The 24,225-nt window shown below is 38.1% G+C and overlaps 1 protein-coding gene across 4 annotated transcripts in view; it reads left to right on the top strand.

Moving 5' to 3' along the window:
- Cacul1 (CDK2 associated cullin domain 1) overlaps nt 1–24,225 on the top strand; it is a 55,209-nt gene that overhangs the window by 14,789 nt on the left and 16,195 nt on the right. For all 4 annotated transcript variants that reach the window (XM_057778635.1, XM_057778636.1, XM_057778632.1 and 1 more), the window contains 4 exons: nt 4,248–4,374; nt 5,176–5,278; nt 20,079–20,174; nt 22,329–22,431. In XM_057778635.1, coding sequence (XP_057634618.1) covers nt 4,248–4,374; nt 5,176–5,278; nt 20,079–20,174; nt 22,329–22,431 — 429 coding nt within the window. The remainder of the gene's footprint in view (nt 1–4,247; nt 4,375–5,175; nt 5,279–20,078; nt 20,175–22,328; nt 22,432–24,225) is intronic.

The following is a 24,225-nucleotide window of genomic DNA, read 5'->3' on the forward strand; positions in this document are numbered from 1 at the left end:
CTAACCTCTTCCTGCCTGTTGTCCATTTAGTTCTTTATTAAACCAGTCACAGTGGCACATCTTCACACAGTGTGCAAATATGTCACAAAATTCCCCCTTTGTTTAAATAAAAAGCAAAGGTTTTAATTCTAATAGAGTAAAATTACATACAATAGGAAAAATTTTCAAGTAAGAATTATGTTCACAATGTCCAGTCCATTTGTTTTTGGCAAATTTAGAGAAAATATTATCTATCATATCTTGGTAAGTCCAAAGTTTTGTACCTAATTTACTTTTCATCATAACTAAGGAAAACTATAACATAACTATCTAATCTTCAACCCCATCAGAGACCTGGGAAGGATATATTATCTGAGTAAACAGGAAGTGCAGAGCGAGTAACTTCCAAAACTAAGAAATGACAGACATCTGGCTGTCTGGACGGTCACCCGAGAATTCCTCTGTAATGATGGGGCATCCAACTTTGGCCTATGGGCCTAATATCTAACAGACTTTTCTATGAGGTGGGAATTTTGAAGGACTGTCCTACCTTGTCTAGGCAAAATTTGACAGTTGCTTTTTTTGTGTTCTGCTTGTCCAATTTGAACACTATACTGTCAGCAGTCAAGGTGAGGGTAGTTTCTTTTCTAAATGACTAGCTTTGTCACAACAAAAGCAAACTATATAGAGGTTCTTCGATGCCCATCATCATTTTTTGAAGTAAATTAGTACTGCCAGGAGCAGATGTGTCTCTGTCACAAATAGCCTTAGTGTACCTAGTCCTTAGTTTGTTGTGGAAGGCTACTTGTTCATTCGCGGCTGTCCAGACCATGAAATAATGACTGAGAAACTATATTATTTAAGTCACTGCTTGGCCAATCACTTAAGTGTATTGCTAGCTAGTTCTTATATCTTTAGTTAACCCATTTCAATTAATCTGTGTATTGCCACGTGGCTGTGGCTTACCCGGTAAAGTTCCATACAGCCTCTGTCTCCAGTGGGGCTACCTGGCTTCTCTTCGACTCCGCCTTCTTTTCTCCGAAATTTAGTTTGCTAAGCTTGGCTTATTTTAAAATTGTCATTAGCAAGTCAGAGAATCAATACTATAAGCTAGCTTTCTTGATGGGGAATAGGGGTACCATGTGGAACTTTGGTGAGTTTGCATGAAAGCACTTCTGCCCGCTCTTTCAATATTGTCTTTGATATATTTATACATTTGATTGACCACAGTGCAAAGATGACAGATCCCTTACTAGCAATCCAGAGAAGAAAATGAATGTTACCTTCTCTGGCTACATTGTACTGTGTGTGTGGGCCAGTGGTTCTCAAACTTGAGCAGTCTTGAGGGTCGTTTGGGAAGAGAATATTGAACAGATTCTAGGGTCTCTTCTGACTCCAGAGTTCTGATCAGGTCTAAGGTGGTGTACTGGCTGGTTTTGTGTATCAACTTGCCATAAGCTAAAGTCATCAGGAAGGAAAAAGCCTCAGTTGAGGAAATGCCTCCATGAGAGGCAATTTTTCCATTAGTGATCATTGGGGGAGAGCCCAGCCCCACTGTGAGTGGTGCCGTCCCTGGACTGGTGGTCCTAGTTTCTGTAAGAAAGCAGGCTGAACAAGCCAGGAAGCAAGTCGATAAGGATCACCCCCCCTATGACCTCTGCATCAGTTTCTGCCTCTAGGATCCTGCCCTGTTTGAGTTTCTGTCCTGACTTCCTTCAGTGGTGAACAGCACCGTGGAAGTGTAAGCTGAAAAAAACCCTTTCCTCCCCAACTTGCCTTTTGGTCATAGTGTTTCGTAGCAACAATAGAAACCCTAACTAAGTAGGACAAGTGAAGTCTCACAATTCCTATGACAAACTGCCTTCCCCATGATGTTGTATAGTATCTCCCAAGCCCTAGGTTCTAGCTGTTTGTGCTCTAGACTTAGTTTCATTTGGTTGCAGTAAGGGTCTGTTTAACTACCTTTGCAATAGGAGTCTGGTTGTGAGTTTGATCTCTTCCCTGTAAGTATTTTGAGGTTTCATCTTTGTGGCAGTTGTTTGGAGAATCACACAGTTTTATTTTGAATTGGAATGTCTCTTTGTGAACTCACACCTTCTGCTTTATTTGCTTTTCATTCTTTTCTCTCCCTTCATCCCTCCCTCCCTTTCTCCCTCCCTTCCTCCATCCTTCCTTCCTTGATGGAATTTTTCAGCATGCATTCCAGGCCTTATGCATACTATGCAATTTGGCTATCCCCCTTCCTTAGCCTGCCAAGTGCTAAGATTGCAGGTGTGCACCACTATTTCAGGCTTTAATATGAGACACTTTTTTTTCTAATCAGAAGTAATAGGTATTGAACTTGCCTCATACATGCTAGGTGAGTTGTCAGCCACTGAGTTAAATTTCCTAAAAGGAGATTTATAATATTAAGTCTTTAGGAGAATTGCCACCCCCACCCCCCCGTGTGGAGATTCGAACCCAGGGTCTAATACATGCTAGGCAAAGCTCTACCCTTTATTGTTGTCTCTGTGATTCATTTGTCATTAGACTTGTCAGGTTTCCATTTCATTTCTGCCTCTGTAACCTATAGCCTTGTTGATTCATTGTATGGTGCACAGTTCCTTTGGTTCTGACACAAATAGAGTGGTATATTATTTCAGTTCCATACAAAGCACCTCATTGCCCTAACAATCTCCCTGTTAGCCCTTTGTAGATACGCCTTTTCATTATTGACAAATCTCTGGCAATCAGTGATATGTTTTTATCCTTACATTTTCACCTATGTTAATAATATATGCATGGAACTCTTACAAATATGGAGACTTTTGATTATGCTTCTTACATTTAGCACTGCCCTCAACCCCATAGTTTTGGTAACTGGACCCAGGGCTTCTCATATACTAGACGAGTATTATACTGAGCCTTATTTACAAAATGTACTTAAGGTTAATGGTACACTAAAACTGAATGTGTTGGCATAAGCTATAGTCCCGCTCTTGGGAGGTAGAGGCAGGAAGAGCAGGAGTTGAAGGTCATCGTGGCTACATTGGAGTTTGAGGGCTCCATGAGACCCTGTCTCAAAAAGGGAAAACAAATCTACCGTGTTGTCTTAAGAGGCAGCAAGTCATTCTGTAAGTGCCCTTTGGCTTGTATTTTATGGCACTAAAAGTAAAATGATTTATAGGAAATTGAATAATAATGATAGCAGTGGTGTATTTTATATATATCCTTAATGGCTAAGGTTAGACGTTAGGAATATGATAATAAAGCTTTTCCTGGCCTGGCCTCTTTGTCTGGAATTAGCCATGTATTCTGGAGGAAGCCAGTTAACTTCCTTGCTTCCCAGGTTTTGGCAAAATGAGCAGTAAAATACTTGATCTGGAAGTTGTTACCTCTTATCTTCTTGGGTATCTAGAAATCCTTAGGTAACTATTTAACTTTAGCATCTTGTTGTAAAGCACGTGTTACCCCTGAACTTAGGAACAGCTTGCTAAGGCCTTGAAAGGATTCGTGATGAGGGTTTGAGTTTGTCCATTGAAATGAAGTGACCCTTCAGTGTAAGGTTTCTAGGTCATTGTCTTTTTTTCCTTGGTCTTGTCGAATTCTAGGTATGTGTGATACCATAAATGTCAGTACATTTTGTGGGATCCTCTTTTGGGAGACTACAGTATTGTTTAAATCTCCAGCCCTGTAGTTCAGTCATTAGATAGATCCCCTCCCCCCCCCGCAGGCATGTCTATAAAGATTAATTAAAAAGGCTATAGTTCCTGGAACCTTCTTGTAGTTCATTGATGGCTCATTATGTCACATAATTGTGACAATATGTATTTGAGGGTCAGGATATTTTTGAGAATGCTTCACTGATGATAGAAGCTTATAGCATATTGGGAAAGCAGCCAATGACTGCTTAACATTCCTGACTAGTTCGTGTGTGTGTGTGTGTGTGTGTGTGTGTGTTTGTGTGTGTGTGTGTGTTTGTGCTTTCTCTCTCTCTTCGGCTCATTCTCTTCCCCATCTCATCTCTCTCTTTCTCCTGTCTCCCCCCTCAGTTCCCCCATCTTTTTTTGAGACAGTGTCACTGTACTGTCTCAGAGCTCACTATGTAGATCAGCCTGTCCTAGAACTCAGATACCTGCCTGCCTCTGCCTCCATCTTCCAACTTTCTCTTTAAAAACTGAAATAGGTTGGGTAAGTAATGGAAGGACAGGTTTTGAATGTGTATACACTTGCTATGATTTGTATTTCTGTGTGGCACATAGTAATGTTTATTTTACTTCTATTTGTAGTGATGAATGTAATAACAATCGAAGATTATAAGAGCACATACTGGCCAAAATTAGATGGTGCCATAGACCAACTTTTAACCCAGAGTCCTGGTGACTATATACCTATATCCTATGAACAGATTTACAGGTAAGTGACTATTTAATTTGTGTGGGTTTGGATGGATTTTGATTGCTGACAACATGAATGTGATATATAAAGTATATTAGATGACGCTGGACGTGTATATTCTCCACACTGGTGAACTGGATGTTTGGTTCAGAAGTGGTTTTTATGTCAGGATAGATCTAGTAGACCACACTATTAACTTCTACCTCTGCTTGCCTGTCTCTGTCATATACAATGAAAAACCTCCAAGGCCAGTGAGAGAAACTAGTGGAGTGTCTGCTGTAAAAATGCATGGTTTTTAGGAGATCCTAGTTAGCCCTGTTGATGCTGACTGATATCAGTTCTAACTGTACCTAGCTCTTAGTCAATGGAAGCAGTAGATTAGGAACTGGGGTGGGAAATGAGATCAGCACAGTGACAGGAAGAAGTGACAGCTATGTCATTCCCCACGACTGGTGTACAGGAGGACGTATTGCAAGCTCCTTTGTAGTCAGAAACCGTCTCTTTTCTAGTTATCCTTCTTTCTCATTTTGACAAGTATTTTTAAAAAGAGAGAAAAGCTGACTTACAAGGAGTTAGCACATTCAGATCCTCATTTTGGATTATCTCATGCCTATTTCACGTGTACTATCCAGGTCATTTGAAGTTAATTGACAGTGTCCTTTCCATCAGAACACTGAATGGGGAGGGTAGATTTTTCTTTCAGTTTTGGGTTGATCACCTGTTGTAAGTTGAGTTTTATTTTTGAAAGTGTACTTTAACATTAGATTGCCGGGAATGCTTCTTCATTGACTTGGTTTCTGTGCCTGTTCCTTCTTGCAGCTGTGTATATAAGTGTGTGTGCCAGCAGCACTCGGAACAGATGTACAGTGACCTGATTAAAAAGATAACCAGTCACTTAGAACGAGTCTCCAAGGAGCTGCAGGTAAGGTGCTGAGTGCATCAGGATTTCCTGCTTTGAGTGTGTCTGGTGGAACTAGGCTATCTCGTGAACAGTTGGGATCTTGTTGATTTGATTTACCACACAAGTTTATACTTTTCTAGTTGGATAACTGGCTAAATGGTCTAATCTTTAGAAAAAATATTTGAAAATTTGACATAAATTATGGAACGTTTTATTTGGAATATATTTCAGTTTATAACTGATACCATAATGTCAGCATTTCTTTTATTTAAAATAATGTTTTTTCTCTGTTAACTTTACTATCTGGTGAAATTAAAAAAATAGATCCAATATATTTTAACTTCTTTTTTGAATTTGTATTATCTTTCAAGAGTGAGTGGTTTGCCTCCGAGTTTCTAACCCTTGTTGTATGAACAACTGAAGCTATTGACAAACCCTTGCGGATGATGCTGTTAGGTAACACCCTGAGTGGAGTGCCTGGCCTCAGTCACTAGCTTTGGGCTAGAACCAGGTCACACTTGGATTCTGGTGTAGAAGTAACAGGGACTACAAAACTCACTCACAGTAGGTGACCAGGGTTCACTCCAAGGTGAGGAACAGCTCCAATAGTAGGCTTTGTGTCTGATACTGTTTCTCACTGACCTTGTTTTGTTTTGTTTTTTCCCCACATTTTATCTTGTGTGTTTGGGGGCAGCGTGCATATGTGCCATGGGTGTCCACTGTGCGGGTCAGGATGTGTGGTGTCAGGTATCTTCTCATCTTTGCATCCTGAGCTGCCTGCTTGGCCCAAAGTTTGTTTTGTTGTTGTTTTCCTCTTTTCCCCTTAATTATCAACAGAGCTACATTCTATAAAATACACACCTTCGCCTGTTGTTTTCTCCATCTTTTTGTAACTGAATATACCGTAATAATTAACAGATATTTACTGCCTATATATCATATGTCAATTGTAGAAGTTTATTGTGCCTTAAATAGTTTGCTTTTAATTCTGGACTCCTTTCTCCCCAAATTCTCCCTAAAGGCAACTTGCTGCTCTGGTCTGTTTGTCCTGTAACTTGTCATTCCTCTGGTTTCTGTCACTGTTTATTTATCCAGCTTTTGACTGATACTGGTATTCCCAAATTTTAGTCATATCTGTGTCAGAGTTTGTTTTTCCTCACCCAACTAATGCAGCATTTTACAAAACTAAATTTTTAACTTTCTATTAGGAAGGACTTATAAAGATTAAAGCAAGATAAAGGTGTTGTGCTCTTTTTAGTATTTAAAAAACTGTCAGTAAATGTAGAGGTATATATCATGTAACCCAAAGAGTTTATTTTTAGAGTCAATACACATCTCATTAGTTTAAAAAACATTATTTTCTTTAAATTCTTTTTTTCTTGATGTTCTGGGTATCATATTCTCTGGTCTTGTGCATGCTAAGCAAGTGCTCCCCCAGTGAACTGAACTAGCTCTTGACAGTCTCACCTGGGCTTCATCTAACAAACACCTGCTGAATTAGAATTGTGTCAGACCACTAGTGATCCTTCTGCCTTGACTTCTGGGCATGCACATACACACGCACACCACACACACACACCATACACACACACACCATATACACACACATGCGTATACACACACACACACCACACACACACACCAACCCGCCAGTCTTTAATCGGCTTCTGTTGGAAGATGGTAACCAGTTTTAAATAGCTAGGTAAAGCAGGTAACAATGTGGGGACCTCAGACCCTGGTTCTAGCTTTGTCGCTCATCAGTTGTAGACCCTTTCATTAAATGTGTTCACATCATCTTGTCAACTTTTCAACATTAAGGTGAAATATCCTTATTGAAATATCTGTGATACCTAAGTTTACACTAAGTTTTAAGATACTTTTTTTCCCCTTCTGCTTCCTGCCTTGCAAAGCTGCCTTTTCTCAGTATTACATTCATTTCTGTTCACCAATGGACAGCCTTCCTGGAATTCTTGTCCAGCCCTCAAGACAGTACAGAACAGAACAAAGCAGACAGTTGGCATTTGTTCATGGACTCCTAGTCTCTTAGCAGTAACAAGCTTGTTAGGGCTGCAGCTGTGTTGCTGTCTTTGTATTCAAGTCTGGCTACTTCCCTGGCTCTTCTGGGAGGCAAGGACTCTGTCCTGCTTCTCTTTTTAACCTTAGTATCAGGCACAACCATAACTCAGACACTTGAGTGAATACTCATCAGCTGATTTTGACCTGTACCAATGGGGACGGTATCACGATTAGTCTTTGATAATTGATCTTCATGTTCTCTAGGTGCTTAGGTAGTTTTTGTGATAACCAGAATATGGCAGGTCTTACAGGGCAGGCCATGCAGTTGAGAGCACTGTCTGTTCTTCCAGGGGACCAGGCTCAATTCCCAGCACCCACATGGCAGCTCACACCTGTCTGTAACTCCAGTTTGAGGGCTTCTGGCACCCTCACACAGTTATACATTCAGGCAAAACACCAGGGAACATAAAAATAAAGGTGCATTCAGTTGGAGAGACTAAAAAGTGCTCTGTGAAATAGCATTCCATATTTATTTTTGGTGTTGACCTAAAAAATAGAGAATATAGTTTTCAGGTTTTAATATTATTAATCTATCAAACCTAAATATTTGTTGTAATAATGAGCGGCAGGGCTGCGTCCCCGGCACCCAGCCGCCCACATGGCGAGCTTATGCCCCGAAATAATTACACGGAAACTGTATTCTTTTGAACCCTGCCTGGCCCATTAGTTCCAGCCTCTTATTGGCTAGCTCTTACATATTGATCTAACCCATTTCTAATATTCTGTGTAGTACCACGAGCTGGCTTACCAGGAAAGATCTTAACCTGCGTCTGTCTGGAGTGGGCGAATCATGGCGACTCCTGACTCGGCTTCTTTCTCCCAGCATTCTGTTCTGTTTACTCCACCCACCTAAGGGCTGGCCTATAAATGGGCCAAGGCAGTTTCTTTATTAAATGAAAGTAATTCCTCCATCAAATATTTTTATAAAGTAGCATAATCTAATATAGTGTTGTAAAACACAGACCTCACACTCCCACATACACCTTTCAGTTTGGAAGAGTGTCTTTTCTACCCCTTCAGTAACTTAAAAAGTTGCTCGTTGTTGAATTGGTAAAACAAATAACTGAACCCATTCAGTCTTCTCATTTGTTGCTTCACTTGATTCTTGTCTATAGTTTCTATTTGAGATTGTGACAGTTTATCCTGCCCATTTTTTATATCCCTCTTCCTATAACTTCTGTCTCTTTTAAATATAAAGAAACTCGGGGTTCCCCCCCCCTTTTTTTCTATATCACCAGAGTATTGAATTTTTAGGTTTTTTTTTTTTTTTTTTTGATTCTCAAATGAATGGAACTAGTTATATACAGAAAATTGTTTTACCAACTTAGCAAATCTGCTTAGTTTTTGTTTTTGTTGTTTGTTGCTGAGACAGGGTGTTAATATGTAGCCCTGGCTGATCTGGAACTTGCTTTGTAGACAAGGCTACCTCTAATTCCCCAGTGCTGGAACTGAAGTGCAGAGATGTGCGCCACCACTCCTGGCCTGCTTAGTTTTGCAAAGTTCTGTTTATCCTTTAACAGTTGCTCGCTTTCAGTCATTTGGAGCTTTTACTGTATCTTACCCTCTTAGCTGTTTAAGCAGAGACTGTTTTTAGGGAAAGACAAAAACATTAAAGTGGGGGAAACAGCACAGGTAATGCTGCATTCAGGTCCTGATAAGGAGCAGCCAAAGTAGAGCAGGGGGAGGAAAATGGTATAAGTTCTCATTCTTAAATCTCTAAACAGCACTTTAAATTTATTTCTTTATATTTTATGTGTATTAGTGTTTTGCATGCGTGTGTGTCTGTGTGAGGGTGTCAGATCTTGGGAGTTACAGATAGTTGTGAACTGCCATGTGGGTGCTAGGAGTTGAACTTGGGTCTTCGGGAAGAGCAGTCAGTGTTCTTAACTGCTGAGCCATATCTCCAGCCCCACTAAACAGTACTTTATGGAAGTATTTATCAGCTGTTTTAATTAAAGGGCAGTTGACTGGGTATACTTAAGATATTATTTTTTTTAAAAAAAAAACTAGTAATTTTGGTACCTTTTAAGCTAAATATATCTTGGTTTGTAGATACTATATTTGACAAATCAATAAATAATGAAATTAGTGGAAAGTAAGCCATAATTAGTCTTAACTTTATTCAGGCTGTACAAACACCAGCTTATATTACTTTATTGTATATTGTATAACTTATATTTTTCTTACCCAACTGCCAGTAAAGGTCAGCCATGTCTTCTTGGTGTTAAGATCTTGACAGGTTTTGCATTGCTATTTGCTTTTTCCCCAGTGGGTGGCAGTATAATCCAACTGGTTGCTTACAGCTGTCTTAGCAAAAATAAAAAGTAAAAAAAAATTAAAGATCTTGATTTTTAATTCTGCTGAAGTATATAGTGTGTCTTAAAAACCAATAAATAAATAAATAAATAACCTCTTTACTTCCAGTGTAGTTTTTTCCTTACTATACCTAAGACTGAAGGTTTTAGGTAATAAAATTATTGGGCTGGAGAAATGGTTTGATGGTTAAGAGTTCTTGTAGCTCTTGTGCAGGACTGGAATATGGTGTTGAAGGAGGCCGCTTGGATGTTCCGGCTGCTCGATCCCAAAATAATCCCACAGAAAGTGTATTAATTAAATCACTGCTTGGCCTATTAGCTTCTTATTCACTAACTCTTACATATTAATTTAACCCATTTCTATTATTCTGTATATTGCCTTGTGGCAATGGCTTACCAGGTAAAATTATATCCAGCTCTGGCAGGGCTACATGGCTTCTCACTGACTTCTCCCTTCTTAACCCAGCATTCAGTTTAGTTTTCCCCACCAGCAGTGGGTCTGTCTCCTATAGCTCTGCTATGGGCCAAAGCAGTTCCTTTATTAACCAATGATATTCACAGCATACAGAGGGGAATCACATATCACCTCCCCTTTTCTATTTAAAGAAAAAGGAAGGTTTTATTTAGTAAAATTACATATAACAAAACAGGTATTAAGCAAGAATTACAGTTACAATATTTATATCTATTTTATATTTTATCATAACTAAGGAAACTATAACTATTCTTCAACTCTGTCTGCAACAGGATTTAATATTACCTAAGTAAACAGGAAGTGCATTGTATGCAACTTCCAAAACCCTAGAATTGACAGAGACATCTCCCTGCCTGGACAGTCACCCAAAGTTCTTCTGTACTGTTGGGGCATCCATCTTCACCCTACAGGCCCATAGTATCCAGCAGACTTTTCCATGAAGCAGGAAATTTCAAAGACAGTTCCACCTATATTGGCAGTTTGTCAGTCACTTTCTTCTGTGTCCTGCAGAATGTCTAGCAGACTTTTTCTATTTCATGAAGCAGGAACCCCAAAGAACCTTTAGGCAAGTTCAGCAGTCATTTCTCTGTGGGTCCTGCATGTCCAGTTCATCATACAGTCCAGACAAGAGCAGTTTCTTGCCCAAATGGCTAACCAACTTCATAAGGAGTCTCTTTGATGCCCATCTTCCACTTGAAGTAGATTGGTGGTGCCAGGAGCAGATGTGTCTCATTGTCATGAAAAGTCCTAAGCTCTTAAAACATTTTAAATGCCATATTCTGAAGGTCTCTGAAAGATTTGAAGAATACCTACCTAACTGAAATATATCTCTATATATCTAGAAAACCTAACTAACATGACTATAAGCTTGACTATTATAGATGATTATCTACTAACCTATATTTCTTAATTATACATTACATTTTTTAAAGTTCCTAAAGGGTTGTCTATGGCCCTGTTTAACCCTGGTATATGATTAAATTCTTTTTCCTGGTTCTTGAATCATGTCCCAGGCATTTAAGGCTGTTTTGTGGCATAGGGACAAGATTTGTTCATCATAAAGAGCTTTAACCTGTTGGTCAACATAAGTGCCCTCACCAAGAATTTGATCTTGGGAAGTCTCAAATCCTTTTGGTTTTTCCTTTTGTTCTAAAATTTTAGCCTCTTCTCTGAAATAATATGTTTTAACAAAATTAATCTCCGTATACAAAATTTATCTTCATATATAAAATTTGTATACAATATATAAAAATATAACCCAATATAAAATATTTAAAATTAATAGTTTCTTTTTAAAAGTAGAATCAGTAATCTATTTTTTAAAAAGTATTTCTTATTGTTTATTTACTTTATTTTATGTGCACTGGTGTGAAGGTGTCAGATCCCCTGGAACTGGATCTTAAGACAGTTGTGAGCTGCAATGTGGGTGCTGGGAACTGAACCCGGGTCCTCTGGAAGAGCAGTCAGTGCTCTTAACCACTGAGCCATCTCTCCAGCCCCAGTAATCTATCTTTTTATCTTATATCTATATCCTCCCTTTTTTTCTTTTCAGAGTAGATTCATTAAGCTATCCCTTTATCATATCTAGTGGCTATGGTGGTTTAAATAAGAATGGTTTCTATGGTCTCATATTTAAATGCTTAGTTATACACCAAAGTATGGTCTGAGTGTTGAAACTACCCTTTTCTATAGAACACCCTGTTTACATGAAGAATGAGTGGATGAAGAATAGACTGATTATTGAGACTTAGGTATTTGAAATGTGTCAGCTGTTAGAAGATATATGCAACTCATTGTTTTCCAGTGACCAATATGCAGTGGTAGTAAATATGTAAATTAAAGACTCCAAGTAGAAGGTAAATCAGAGAACCATATAATATTTAATGCACCCATTGGTAGTTTCAGTAGACTTAATTTGTATTGCAACAAATTTTCAAGAAACAATCATCTGTTAAGCTTCTGAGAAAGAGAATTTGTTGTGTCATGAAAGGGCTAATCAGGTCTGGGTGGTGGTTGGCAGCAGGTTCACGCCTTTAATCCCAGCACTTGGGGGCCAGAGGCAGGTGGATCTCTGAGTTCTAGCTCCAGGACAGCCAGAGCTAAACAGAAACTCTGTCTCAGGAAAAAAACAACACACACGCGCGCACACAGAAAAAAGAGAGAAGTCTATTCAGATACATCTTTCTCCCTCGCCCATTTACAATTCTGAGGTTAGATTTTCTTCCTTTACTTCAAAACACATAATAATTGATTAGTGAAGCAGATGCAAGAATTAAGTTGTAACAGAATTATTAAAATGTCAAAATAATTACTAAAGTTACTTAAGTACTTTTGGATTTGTTTTGGAAGATTATTTTTCATAAACAGTATGATTTTATGTAATGACTTTATTATTGTCATGTTGGAATGAATTAATTCAGGTTTTTTAATATGTAAATGGTTTCCATTTATTTAGAATATAGACATTCAATTACAAAAGAATGAAAACTATATGCCTCAGACCATTATTTAAAGAAAAGTTAAATGTTCTAGGGCTACTAAAGCACTAAATGCAGATATCAGTTGAAATATGAATAATCAACTTTTTTATACATTTAAAATTCAGATGTTTATATTTTTAAGAAAATTTTTAAAAAAATTATTCAGTTTTACCCTTTCCCTGAACTGTTGTGTAACAGATCCTGTGAATGTAATATAACAGACTGCCATTCAAAGGTATATTTTAACTTTTAAACTTATTTCATCATAGCAGTATACCTACTTCCTAAGACATATTGAAGCATAAAGAATTATTGTTTTACATAATGTAGCCAAACCTTGGGATGTTGCCAATTGGATAATTTTATCAAAAAATGGAAAGCTCTCCATTTATGTTGATTCTGCAAAGCATGTTCCTTTGTTGCTGTTCGTGTTGTTTTGCTTGGTGTATTGTAAGGTAGGTCCATCCTGGAGTAAGCATGCTATCGGCTGTTTCTGATGTGAAGCAGTTGTGTGGCTGTAGGGATGCTGAGCCTTCAGTGTTACACAGGGAGGTGACAGTGATTTGGCTGCAGCAGAAGAGACTACGCATGGCAGAGTAGCAGCAAGCATGGAAGATACGTGACTGCTGAACTTTGTTATTGATTTTTATTGATCTTTACACAAATAAAAAAGAATTAGAATAGATCATTTGTATGAATTGGGTGCAACCAGCAAAAACAATTTAAAAAATTCCATAGTATTTAATGCCCTTGCTTCTTCAACATGGAACTTGCAGGAATATGAAAAAGAGAGTGGAAGCCTATAAGTTAGAAAGAGACTGGAAGGAAATTGCCATCAGTGTCACAACATACAGGTCTTATTTTGACATAGACCCAAATAAAGTGTTTAAAAAAATAGGGCTTACAATATGATTAGGGGAAATCAGAATATTGATTGAATATTTCATGAAATAAAGAAATTATTGCTAAAATATTTAAGTATATGATGAAATAAGTTCTAGAATTATAACATTATTTAAAAATTTGAAAGATGATCTCAACTTTTATTTTTTTCTTTTTTTATTAATTGATTTTTATTGAGCTATACATTTTTCTCTGTTCCCCTCCCTGCCTTAACTCTTCCCCCAAGATCTCCATGCTCCCAATTTACTCAGGAGATCTCGTCTTTTTCTACTTTCTACTTTTCTTGTAGATTATTATATCTATGTAAGTTTCTCTTGGTGTCCTCATTGTTGTCTAGGTTCTCTAGGATTGTGGTTTGTAAGCTGGCTTTCTTTGCTTTATGTTTTAAAAACACCTATGAGTGAGTACATGTGATAGTTGTCTTTCTGGGTCTGGGTTACCTCACTCAAAGTGATGTTTTCTAGCTCCATTTGCCTGCAAAATTCAAGATATTATTATTTTTTTCTGCCGTGCAGTACTCCATTGTGTAAATATACCACATTTTCCTTAACCATTCTTCAGTCAGAGTGCATTTAGGTTGTTTCCAGATTCTGGCTATGACAAACAATGCTGCTAGGAACATAGTTGAGCACATGTCCTTGTGGTATGATTGAGCATCCTTTGGTTATATACCCAAAAATGGTATTACTGGGTCTTGAGGAAGGTTGTTTCCTAATTTTCTGAGAAATCGCCACACTGACTTCCAAAGGGGTTGGACCAGCTTGCATTCCCACCAGCAATGCAGAAGTGTTCCCCTTTCCCCACAACCTCTCCAGCATAAGTTGTCACCAGTGTTTTTGGTCTTGGCCATTCTTACAGGTGTAAAATGGAATCTCAGTTGTTTTGATTTGCATTTCTCTGATGAATAAGGATTTTGAACATTTTCTTAAGTGTCTTTCAGCCATTTTAGATTCCTCTGTTGAGAGTTCTCTGTTTAGGACTGTACTCCATTTTTCTTTTATTGGATTATTTGTTCATTTGATGACCAATTTCTTAAGTTCTTTGTATATTTTGGAGATCAGACCTCTGTCTGATGTGGGATTAGTGAAGATCTTTTCTCATTCTGTAGGCTCTCGATTTGTCTTGTTGACCGTGTCCTTTGCTTTGCAGAAGCTTTTTAGTTTTAGGAGGTCCCATTTATTAATTGTTTCTCTCAGTGTCTGTTGCTGCTGGGGTTATATTTAGGAAGTGGTCTCCTGTGCCAATGCATTCAAGTGTGCTTCCCACTTTCTCTTCTATAAAGTTTAATGTGACTGGCTTTATGTTGAGGTCTTTGATCCATTTGGATTTGAGTTTTGTGCACGGTGATAGTTACGGGCCTGTTTTCATTCTTCTATATGTTGTTATTCAGTTTTGCCAGAACCATTTGTTAAATATGCTTTCTTTTTTAATTTGATATTTTTTTGCATCTTTGTCAAAAGTCAGGTGTTTGAAGGCTTAATATCTAGGTTTTCTATTCGGTTCCATTGGTTCTCCTGTCTGTTCTTAGGCCAATACCAGGCTGTTTTCAGTACTGTAGTAGAATTTGAAGTCAGGGATTGTGATGCCTCCAGAAGTTCTTTTATTGTACAGGATTGTTTTGGCTATCCTGTTTTTTTTTTTTTTTTTGCTTTTCCATATGAAGTTGAGTACCGTTCTTTCCACGTCTGTGAAGAATGTTGCTGGGATTTTGCTGGGCATTGCATTGAATCTGTAGATTGCTTGCACTGGTGAACTTTTGAAGACCTTAGTAAGGAGGGGAAAAAAGTGCATAGCCTTAATTTGAACTAACTAGCTTTTGCCTATGCTCTTGTACTTTTGTGTTTCACAAAGCTAGAGTTCTCTTGGCCTTTGTCCTTCTTAACCTACTACCTAAAGCCTGAGCCCAGAGGCAGCTTGCTTTCTAGCATAGAGTTGCTTCTTCCAAAAACTTAAGTTTCATTCTTGGTGAACTCTTTTAGCTTTCTTCAAAATGGCTCATTTCTCCTCGTATGCTATACAAACATCCTGCTTCGTTTGTTCTTCCTCTTGATACAACATAGAATTCACATTCCTTGACTCTATATGTCTCTTGAAAACCAAGGTGCTTGTTCTCTGCTGAGTTTCAAAGTCTCAGTGATTTTCATTTCCCACTTTGGCAGTACCTGAAGGGTACTGGTAAGTGCTGAACATTTTATATCTGGCCTTTGCCTTATCATACTTCCTCAGTCAGCAAATGGCAAATGTCCATTTGTCCCAGCCTTGAGCTTGGCAGTAGAGTTGTTATGTGCTGGGAACTAGTGGGTCTATCTAAACAGCATTGCTGACCAAGCTCATCCTAAAATGTCTGTAATTTGGTTTTGGAAATTGTGTATGCTTTGGTGAGTGGTAGTATATTCACTAAATTCACCTTGTTGTATAGGCTCTTATCAAACTTCTGGGCTCAAGGGATTCAGCTTCCTTGGAAGTACAGATGCTCTCCCCTGTACCTTCATTAATTCCAGATAGAAAAGGCTTTTTGGAGTCTTTAAGGTTAAAGATTTATCATTTATTATTTTCATGTGTATTTGTGCTCCCATGTGAGTTTATGTGCACCATGTGTGTGCAGGAACCTGTGTGGGCAAGAAGACAAAATCAGATCCCTTGTAAAATGCCATGTGTGTGCTGGAAACTAAACCTGGGTTCCCTGCAAGAGCAGTAAATGTTCCAAACTGCCGAGCCATGTACCCAGCCCCATCTTTAGTTATTTTAAATAGTGTAAATCATTCCGGGGATCAAAATGTTTTAGACTCAATAAAATAAACCTACTCCAAGATAGATTGTTAGAAAAAGTACACATTGGTACTAGAATAATTTCACATTTGTGCAAAGAACTATTAGATTCTTAATTCTACAAGCAATATATTTTGAAAGGATAGAAAATAATTAAATGGCCGTTGTTTCAGGGAGGAAGAAGTGAAAGTAAAACTCTAAACCCATTGAACTGACGAGGGTATGGCTGTGGTAGAGCTCCTTTGTCTGCCTGCCCAAGCACTGGCACCACTTCCCCTAAAGACTGGGAGGAGTTTAGAATAGTAGTTTTTGTTTTGTTTTTTTCCCCCTCAGATTCCTTTTCCTTGTTTGATGTGAGCAATTTTTTTATTTAATTAATATCCAAGCCAGGTACTGTCATTTTGGAATAGTGAAGCTCAAACTAGGCAGCATTTTTCCCAGTAGAGACCAGAGTGTACTGATTTTAAGTTTTAAAGAGGAACAGTTTGATTTGTATTCTCAAAATGACATTTATCTCTAGGTTCCTGGAAAAGATGAAGTTTATTTCTCAGACCGTAATAATTTATGGTCTTTGTTATTTCCAAGGTTTTAAGTGGGTAAGTGCTGCATGAAATGTGGAAGTAAAGAAGCTGAGTGTTCTGACATTTGATTTAGCACAAAAAGTGCTTTTTATACTCCTAGCCTTTGAGGCTTGGGGACTTTGTGAAGGAATACGGAGCTCAGTTTTACTCATTCTCTCTGCTGTTCAATGTGCCTTTTGATCAGTGTTCATGTTTTTAACTCTTAGACGAAGTGTCCTTTTCATGAAAAGGGAAAAATATTTTAATGTAATGGATTTTCAGAATTTTTTTCTTCTATATGTGTAAAATTTACTTCTTTGAATGCTGAATATCAATTCCTGAATTCTTTGAAGCTGCTTTGAGAAAGATGCTGCGTGTGTCTGTTCATTTCTGGTAGTTAGCCTATAATGCGGAATCACTTCCCCCAGTTTCTCTGGTTGACAGACTGCTTTTGGAAATAATACTGGATTTTTCTAAGTGTTAGGCACATAGTTGCTGTTTACTCCTACTCATGGATAGGAGGTTGTTTTTTTGATTCTTGACACATCCTTAGAAATAACGTAGTGTGGGAATCTCTCCTCAGAATGGAAATGAAAATTCTAAGGGATGAATTAGTACCGTAAACCCTTATTAATACTAAAATAGAAATTTAGATTTAAACAGAGCTAGGTTGTATTATAAAGATGTCTTTGAAAAATACATCTCTGTGTCCTGTATTCTAGACATTCTGGTCAGATTGTAGAGTAACAGGTAAGGCACAGATCCTGCCTCAGGGCTTGCAGTTAGTGACAGGGTGAGTTGCCCAACTAAGGGTCATGAAACTCAGATGTTTTGAGAAAGCTACAGTAGATCTTGAAGGAATAAAGCAGGTCTGATGGAGGTGGGGAGAAAGATGTCTGGGCAGACAAAAGACACTGATATTACTTGGGATTGGCTGGTTGGTCCATGTGCTGGGCTGGACAGTGTTAAAGGTATAGGCTGTAGATGAGAAAAGTAGACAGTGTGCCTTCAATTGAGAAGTCCGAACTTAGAATAAAAGGTGGCGGATTTGAGAGTAATAAGAAGGGAGTTTCGGCACAAAGTAACCCAGAGTCCCCAAGATCAGATTAGTCTTGGTACATATTAAGCTTAGCTTGGGATCACAGTCAAATAGTTAAATATTTCTGAGCTGTTTACCTCCTACATATGATGGAGACAACCTTTATTCCACAAGCAGTTAGGAGGACTAGGAAAAGACATGGAAAGAGAACACCAGACCTTAAGTGCTCTGTAATGAAAGATGAAATAGAGACAGTTCCCTGCGTGTATTCTAAGCTGCTAGGTAGAAATGAAAACATTTGTGAGGTGACTTTACAAATTATGAATTTAAAAAATTAAAAACATTTCAGAGTATTAGAACATTAAATGTTTCTCAAATAGCTTAGGGCATGGCTTCTATAATTTCACTTTAAAACAATTTTTAATTTTTTTATATGTATTTCTGTATTTTTATGGATGAATGTGTCTGAAGAAACCAGAAGGCTGGGATCATTGGTGCTGGAATTACAGGTGGTTGTGAGCTGCCTGATAATGGGGGTTTGGGGAACCAAACTTAGGTCCTTTAGGAGAGCAGCAAGCACTGTTTCCCACTGAGCCATTTCTCCAGCCCCCTCATTTCACGTTGCTGGACTTGTTACTTAGTAGTCTTAGTGTGGCAGAACTAGAAAGCAGGATTTGTCTTTAAGGTCTGGTTGCCAGATGGTGAAATTTCCAAAGGACAGACTTCATGTTTTTGTATTTTATACGTTCCCCAACACCCTAACCCAGGAATTAATTTTTAGTTGAACATGTGTATTTTACATTTGCTAATATTTTAGTCTTTTAAATTACTCTTTCATTTAGGCTTCTTTTAAAATTAAAGAATAAGGTAAGTACATGAATAAATCTTCTGTAAAACATAACAACTTAAAGCACCACAACATAACATCTTAACTTACAGCAGAATACCACAGCCTGGGAAACTTATTTCTTATAGTAGTTTAGAAGCAGAGAAGTTCAGGATCAAGTTCTGGATTAGGGGGTTCCTGGTGAGGACTCTTGCTGACTTGTAGGAAGAAGCATTTTCACCAAAGCCTTTCCTCTGTGCCACATTTTGATAGCAAATGTTTGGGAGTAAGCCCTTTGGTATCCTTTTCAGGGCACACAGTCTTGTAGGATGAGGGCCATGCCCTTATGACCTCATGGAGTTTTAATTATTTCCTTATTTCAGATACAGCTATACTGGGAGACCAGACATGTTCAGTCAGCACACAGTAAAAAAGAGGTTTCCATAGTGACTTTTTTTTTTTTTTTTTTGGTTTTTCGAGACAGGGTTTCTCTGTAGCTTTGGTGCCTCTCCCGGAACTAGCTCTTGTAGACCAGGCTGGCCTCGAACTCCCAGAGATCCGCCTGCCTCTGCCTCCCGAGTGCTGGGATTAAAGGCGTGCGCCACCACCGCCCGGCTTCCATAGTGACTTTTGTGGCTTAGTATTTTGTAGCAGTGGGCGAAGTTAGGAGGTGTGCATTATACTGTACTTCAGTCTAGACCTGCATGTATATGTGAATTCTTTGAGTTTTTACTTCTCATGTTGATAGTTTATTAGCTAGAGTAGCCGTTTACAACCAAGCTAGCATTATAAAATTTATTAGCCATTCTAACAGTGTCTTTTTAAAAAAAAAAAAAAAATTGATTTTTTTCTTATAAGTGTTTTACTTGAGTGTGTGTTGTATACCTCATGTGTACAGTGCTTGCGCGGTATTGGGTTCCCTAGAACCAGAGGGACAGATGGTTGTAAACTGCTGGGAATTGAACCTGGATACTTTTGCAAGAGCAGCAAGCATGTTTAATGGCTGGGCATCTCTTTAGCCCCTCTAGTAGTATCTTGAACCTTGAACCTGTTTTACATGTTTGAGCCCCCCTCCTCCCAATATAGCTTGATTCCTGTAGGGACTGTCTCCCTAATTCAATGGTGATTTATTAAAAACATAATATGTTAAAGTTCTACAGTTTTTAAAGGTGACTAAACTGATTTGGAACAAAGACACCTTAGCTGACTTTAAAATATAAGTCTCTCTCTTACACACACACACACACACACACACACACACCACATTACACATCTTATGGGAAGTTGATTTCTTTCTAAGTTGGTTTGTATTGCAGGAGGTTGAAGAAGGACTTTTACTTGGTTTCTCAGAGGCTTATGTTGCTATGCTTTCTTACAGGCCAGCCCTCCAGACCTCTATATTGAGAGATTTAATATAGCTCTGGGACAGTATATGGGAGCATTACAGAGCATCGTGCCTCTTTTCATATATATGGTAAGTTAGAGCTCTGTTTACCTCCCAAACCATGTGGTTAATTGTGTTCTGGTTTTCTTTTCCTGAGTCAGATTAACGATGGGTGTCTTCATGAATCTAGAATTGAGAACAGGAGGTGTAATCACTACCTTATTCTTCACAACACATCTAAATGGAATGAGCCTAAAAGTGAACGTGACAGAAGAAATCATGCCCAATTTTGAGAGTGAAGAAAGGCATTTCTTCTCCCCCTCACAATTTTATTTTATTAAATTTGTTCTTTCACCATTTCATCCTATACATAGTACATTCTGTTTACTTTCTCCTTCTACCCTCTCTTATCCCCCTCTGTGTTACCCCGCACCCCCATATACAGGTCCCATTTCCACATTCTCGCTGAGAGAAGAACTTTAAATCCTGTCAGGAAGGAGGATATTGGTTGATGTAAGAATAAAACACCCTTGTTCAGCAAAATACCAAAACACAAGACTTAGGTTTATTGTCTTTGCTAACTAGTTTCATGGATTACTTAGAAAAAAGTCAGTAATACTATTTTTTGACAAAGGGTATGAGTTGTATAGTTCACAGAAAATATATAGCATAAAAGGAAAATATATGACATCATTGTTAAATACAAGTTAAAATTACTTTTAAAAAGTTCTTGAAAATACTTCTGATGAAGTTGTAGAGAAAGAGGCCTATAATTTACAGTAGAAATATAAATTGGTAAAATTGCCTTGGAAGACTCAAAATTTTGTCTCTAGATTTTCTCAAATTCATAAATAGATATAAATAGATATAAATATTGCCTATGTATAAGTTATGTTTTAATGTCTTTTTAATAGCAAAACATTGAGCATATATGTATTGTCATCAGTTGAAACTGTTTAAACAATTTATGGAAAACAGGAAAATATACAGTTAAAATAATGGCATGTTTATATAATTTTGTGGAGAAAGGTCTCCTAGAACGTAACATTAGGGTAAAGGGTACAGGCAGTGTGTTGTGTTTTCTCAGCAGGTGCTTTCTCCCAGGGAGAGGAGGGGGTCACACATTCTGTAGAGAATGTGACTGTAGAGCTAGAACACAGATCAGCTCTGATTCACTTTTGATTGCGCACAGCTGGCATGGTTGTAGTTTTTAACTAACCATGTACATCTTTTTTTTTTTATTATTGTTTTTGTTTGTTTGTTTTGTTTGTTTTTTGATAGAGTTTCTCTGTGTAACAGCTCTGGCTGTCCTGAAACTTGCTTTATAGACCAGGCTGGCCTCCAACTCATAGAGATCCTTCTCCCTCTGCCTGGGGTTAAAGGCCTGCACCACCATTGCCTGGCTTTTATAGCTTTTTTTTTTTTTTTTTTACAGAAAGGAGAACACTGTTCAGAACCAAGAGAGTGAGTGAACAGTTTGTTTTCATCCCTTTGGCATTGAGCTAGCATTTAAACATGAATAAACTTAATGGTTTTAGATTTTTGTTTTGTTTAGGCGATTTTGGTTGCAAGAAAGAGAAAACTTGATTCAAAGTGACTCAGGTAAATAAGGAAACAGTAGGCAGTTCCCAGGGACATTGGAGTCACGTTCAGTTTTGTCCCTTGTTGTATACCATATAGCTCATTTATCTGTTTTAGATATAATTGAACAACTTCTTTCAAGCATTGCCTGCTCTCAGCCTGATTAGCATGTCTGCCTCTGAGCAGAGATGGTACCTGGAGTTTGTTACACTGCCCATTGCTGACAGGCGTGTTTACAGGGACTCTTCTTAGCTTCCACTGCCTGTCCTCAGCCTCAATGATGAAGCGCGAGTGCCCGTCCTGAGTTTCCCAGCATTGCCTTTTGATGCTTGTGATGAACACTTAAAGAACACAGCACACAATGTGGCTCCATAGTGCTGGGATTGTTTGAATCTTTCAGCCTTTCAACCTTATGCCAAAAAAAACTTTTTCTGTGGCTTTGGAGCTTATACTGGAACTAGCTCTTGTAGACCAGGTTGGCCTCAAACTCACAGAGATCTGTCTGCATCTGCCTCCCAAGTGCTGCCACCACCACCCGGCCTTATTATTATTTTTTTAATCAGTACATTTATACATTATTCCCTTTAACACTATTTGGTTCTCCCACTCATGGGTATGATTGCTTTCCCTTGTTGATATATAAAAACTTATTTTATTTTTCAGAATAAGTTTTACATAGAAACTAAACTTAACAGAGACTTAAAAGATGATCTTATAAAGCTGTTTACGGAACACGTTGCAGAAAAGCACATTTACAGCCTAATGCGTAAGTAATTTCACTTCTTATGGGGGGAGACAGCACTAGCCATGGTCTCCTTTTTCCTTCTTCCCTTTCTTCTCCAGCTCATTCTTACTCTTTTCCTTTCATCTGAGATCATTGTCTTCTGAATTCCAATATTGACATCTCTAGAACCAGAGAGCAGGAAGTTGTAAAACCAACCTCAGTCTGCAGAGAGAGACACCTGGGGTTGAAATTTTAATTTACCAGTCATCTGTTGTTGTTGGAATACTTAGGCAGGTCATGTATTGGACAGTGTCTTGTGCCTGCCCTGATCTGTGTTGCCTTTCTTCACTGAGCAGAAGTTTGATTAGCAGGGTTGCATGTAACTGCAGTATCACTGACTCTCAAAGGGGTGCTAGGTGTCTATCTGGTTTCTACTGTTAGTCTAGTGTGGCTGCTACTCACCGTGTTAGCGAGCTGCTAGCCTCCTGTGGATGAGCATTTGTAAAGTATTTATCATGGCTGTGTAGATAGCTAAATAAGGGATAGGTGCCAAGCTCAGTCTTTCCCCACTCCTGGCTCACAGTAGGTGGCATCGTTTCCTCTTCATCTAAAGGAGTAGACTCCAGGTGTACCTTCACTTGTCTCTCCGCACCTTCAAGAAAGCTCATGTTTTGGTCAGTACCCAGCAAGGCATTCTTTAGTAATTTGGTACTAATGTAGACTGTAGTTTATATTTTCTTGCAGTATTTCAGTTGTAATTAGTTGTTACCACACAGATGTTTTACTGAAACTTACAAAGTAATTGTTTTAAGCTTGATCACAAACTCTTTTTGTTACTTTTGATTTTAAATTAAGAGAAGGGATTTATATACTAGACCAGTTTACTTTTGCAAGGCACAGTTTTTACAAAATCGTATGGATTCAGTTGACATCAATTAGCTCCCAAAGAGTCCAGAGTCTCTTAGAGAGGGCCTTGTTTAGCCTGTGTTGGCTTAAAAGTGTAAGCAATTTTCTTGCCTGAGCCTTCCAAGTTCTGGAATTCAGAGTTTATTACTGCACCAGCTTCTAACCATTGGTTATAGCCTTGATACTGACATTGTTTTTAATTTTTTTTTATTTTGTTTTGTTTTTGGAGACAGGGCTTCTTTGTAGCTTTAGAGCCTGTCCTGGAACTAGGTCTTGTAGATCAGGCTGGCCTTGAACTCACAGAGATCTGCCTACTTCTAGCTCCTGAGTGGTGGGAATAAAGGCGTGCGCCACCACTGCCTGGCTTTTTTTTTTTTTTTTTTTTTTTTTAATATTTTAAAGCACATTTTCTTCTTTGTTAAAATTTTATAAAGAAACACTATGTCTGATAGAAATATGTATTTTCTTTCTAAATGACTTTATACCTGCTAATAATTTGGAAGTCAACTTTATTGCACATATAGAAAATATTAAAGAGAATATTACACTTAAATTGATTGTAAGTACTTTCTAGTCTGGGCTTTTCAGAAATTGACACTTAAAGGATACAGCCTTTTCCCAGCAAATAGAAAAGGCCTTACATTTTTGTAGGTTGGATTAAACTAAACACATCAGATATTTATTGAGCAGCTGGTATGTATTGTACATAGGATGGAAGACACAGCTGCTGGCCACACTGGTTTGGGTCCCAGGACAAGGAAGCTCTGTAAATGTTTGAACAGTTGCATAGATGATCGGCACAAGGATTTTCAACAGGCACACACACAGTTTACATGTAGTAGGACCTGTTCTAGATACTTTACAAATACTATTTAAATTTCATTACACTAAGGTCATTACCATAGAAATTGAGACAGATAAAAATAAGGT

The sequence above is a fragment of the Chionomys nivalis genome, chromosome 8, assembly GCF_950005125.1.
Source record: "Chionomys nivalis chromosome 8, mChiNiv1.1, whole genome shotgun sequence".
Classification (NCBI taxonomy): domain Eukaryota; kingdom Metazoa; phylum Chordata; class Mammalia; order Rodentia; family Cricetidae; genus Chionomys; species Chionomys nivalis.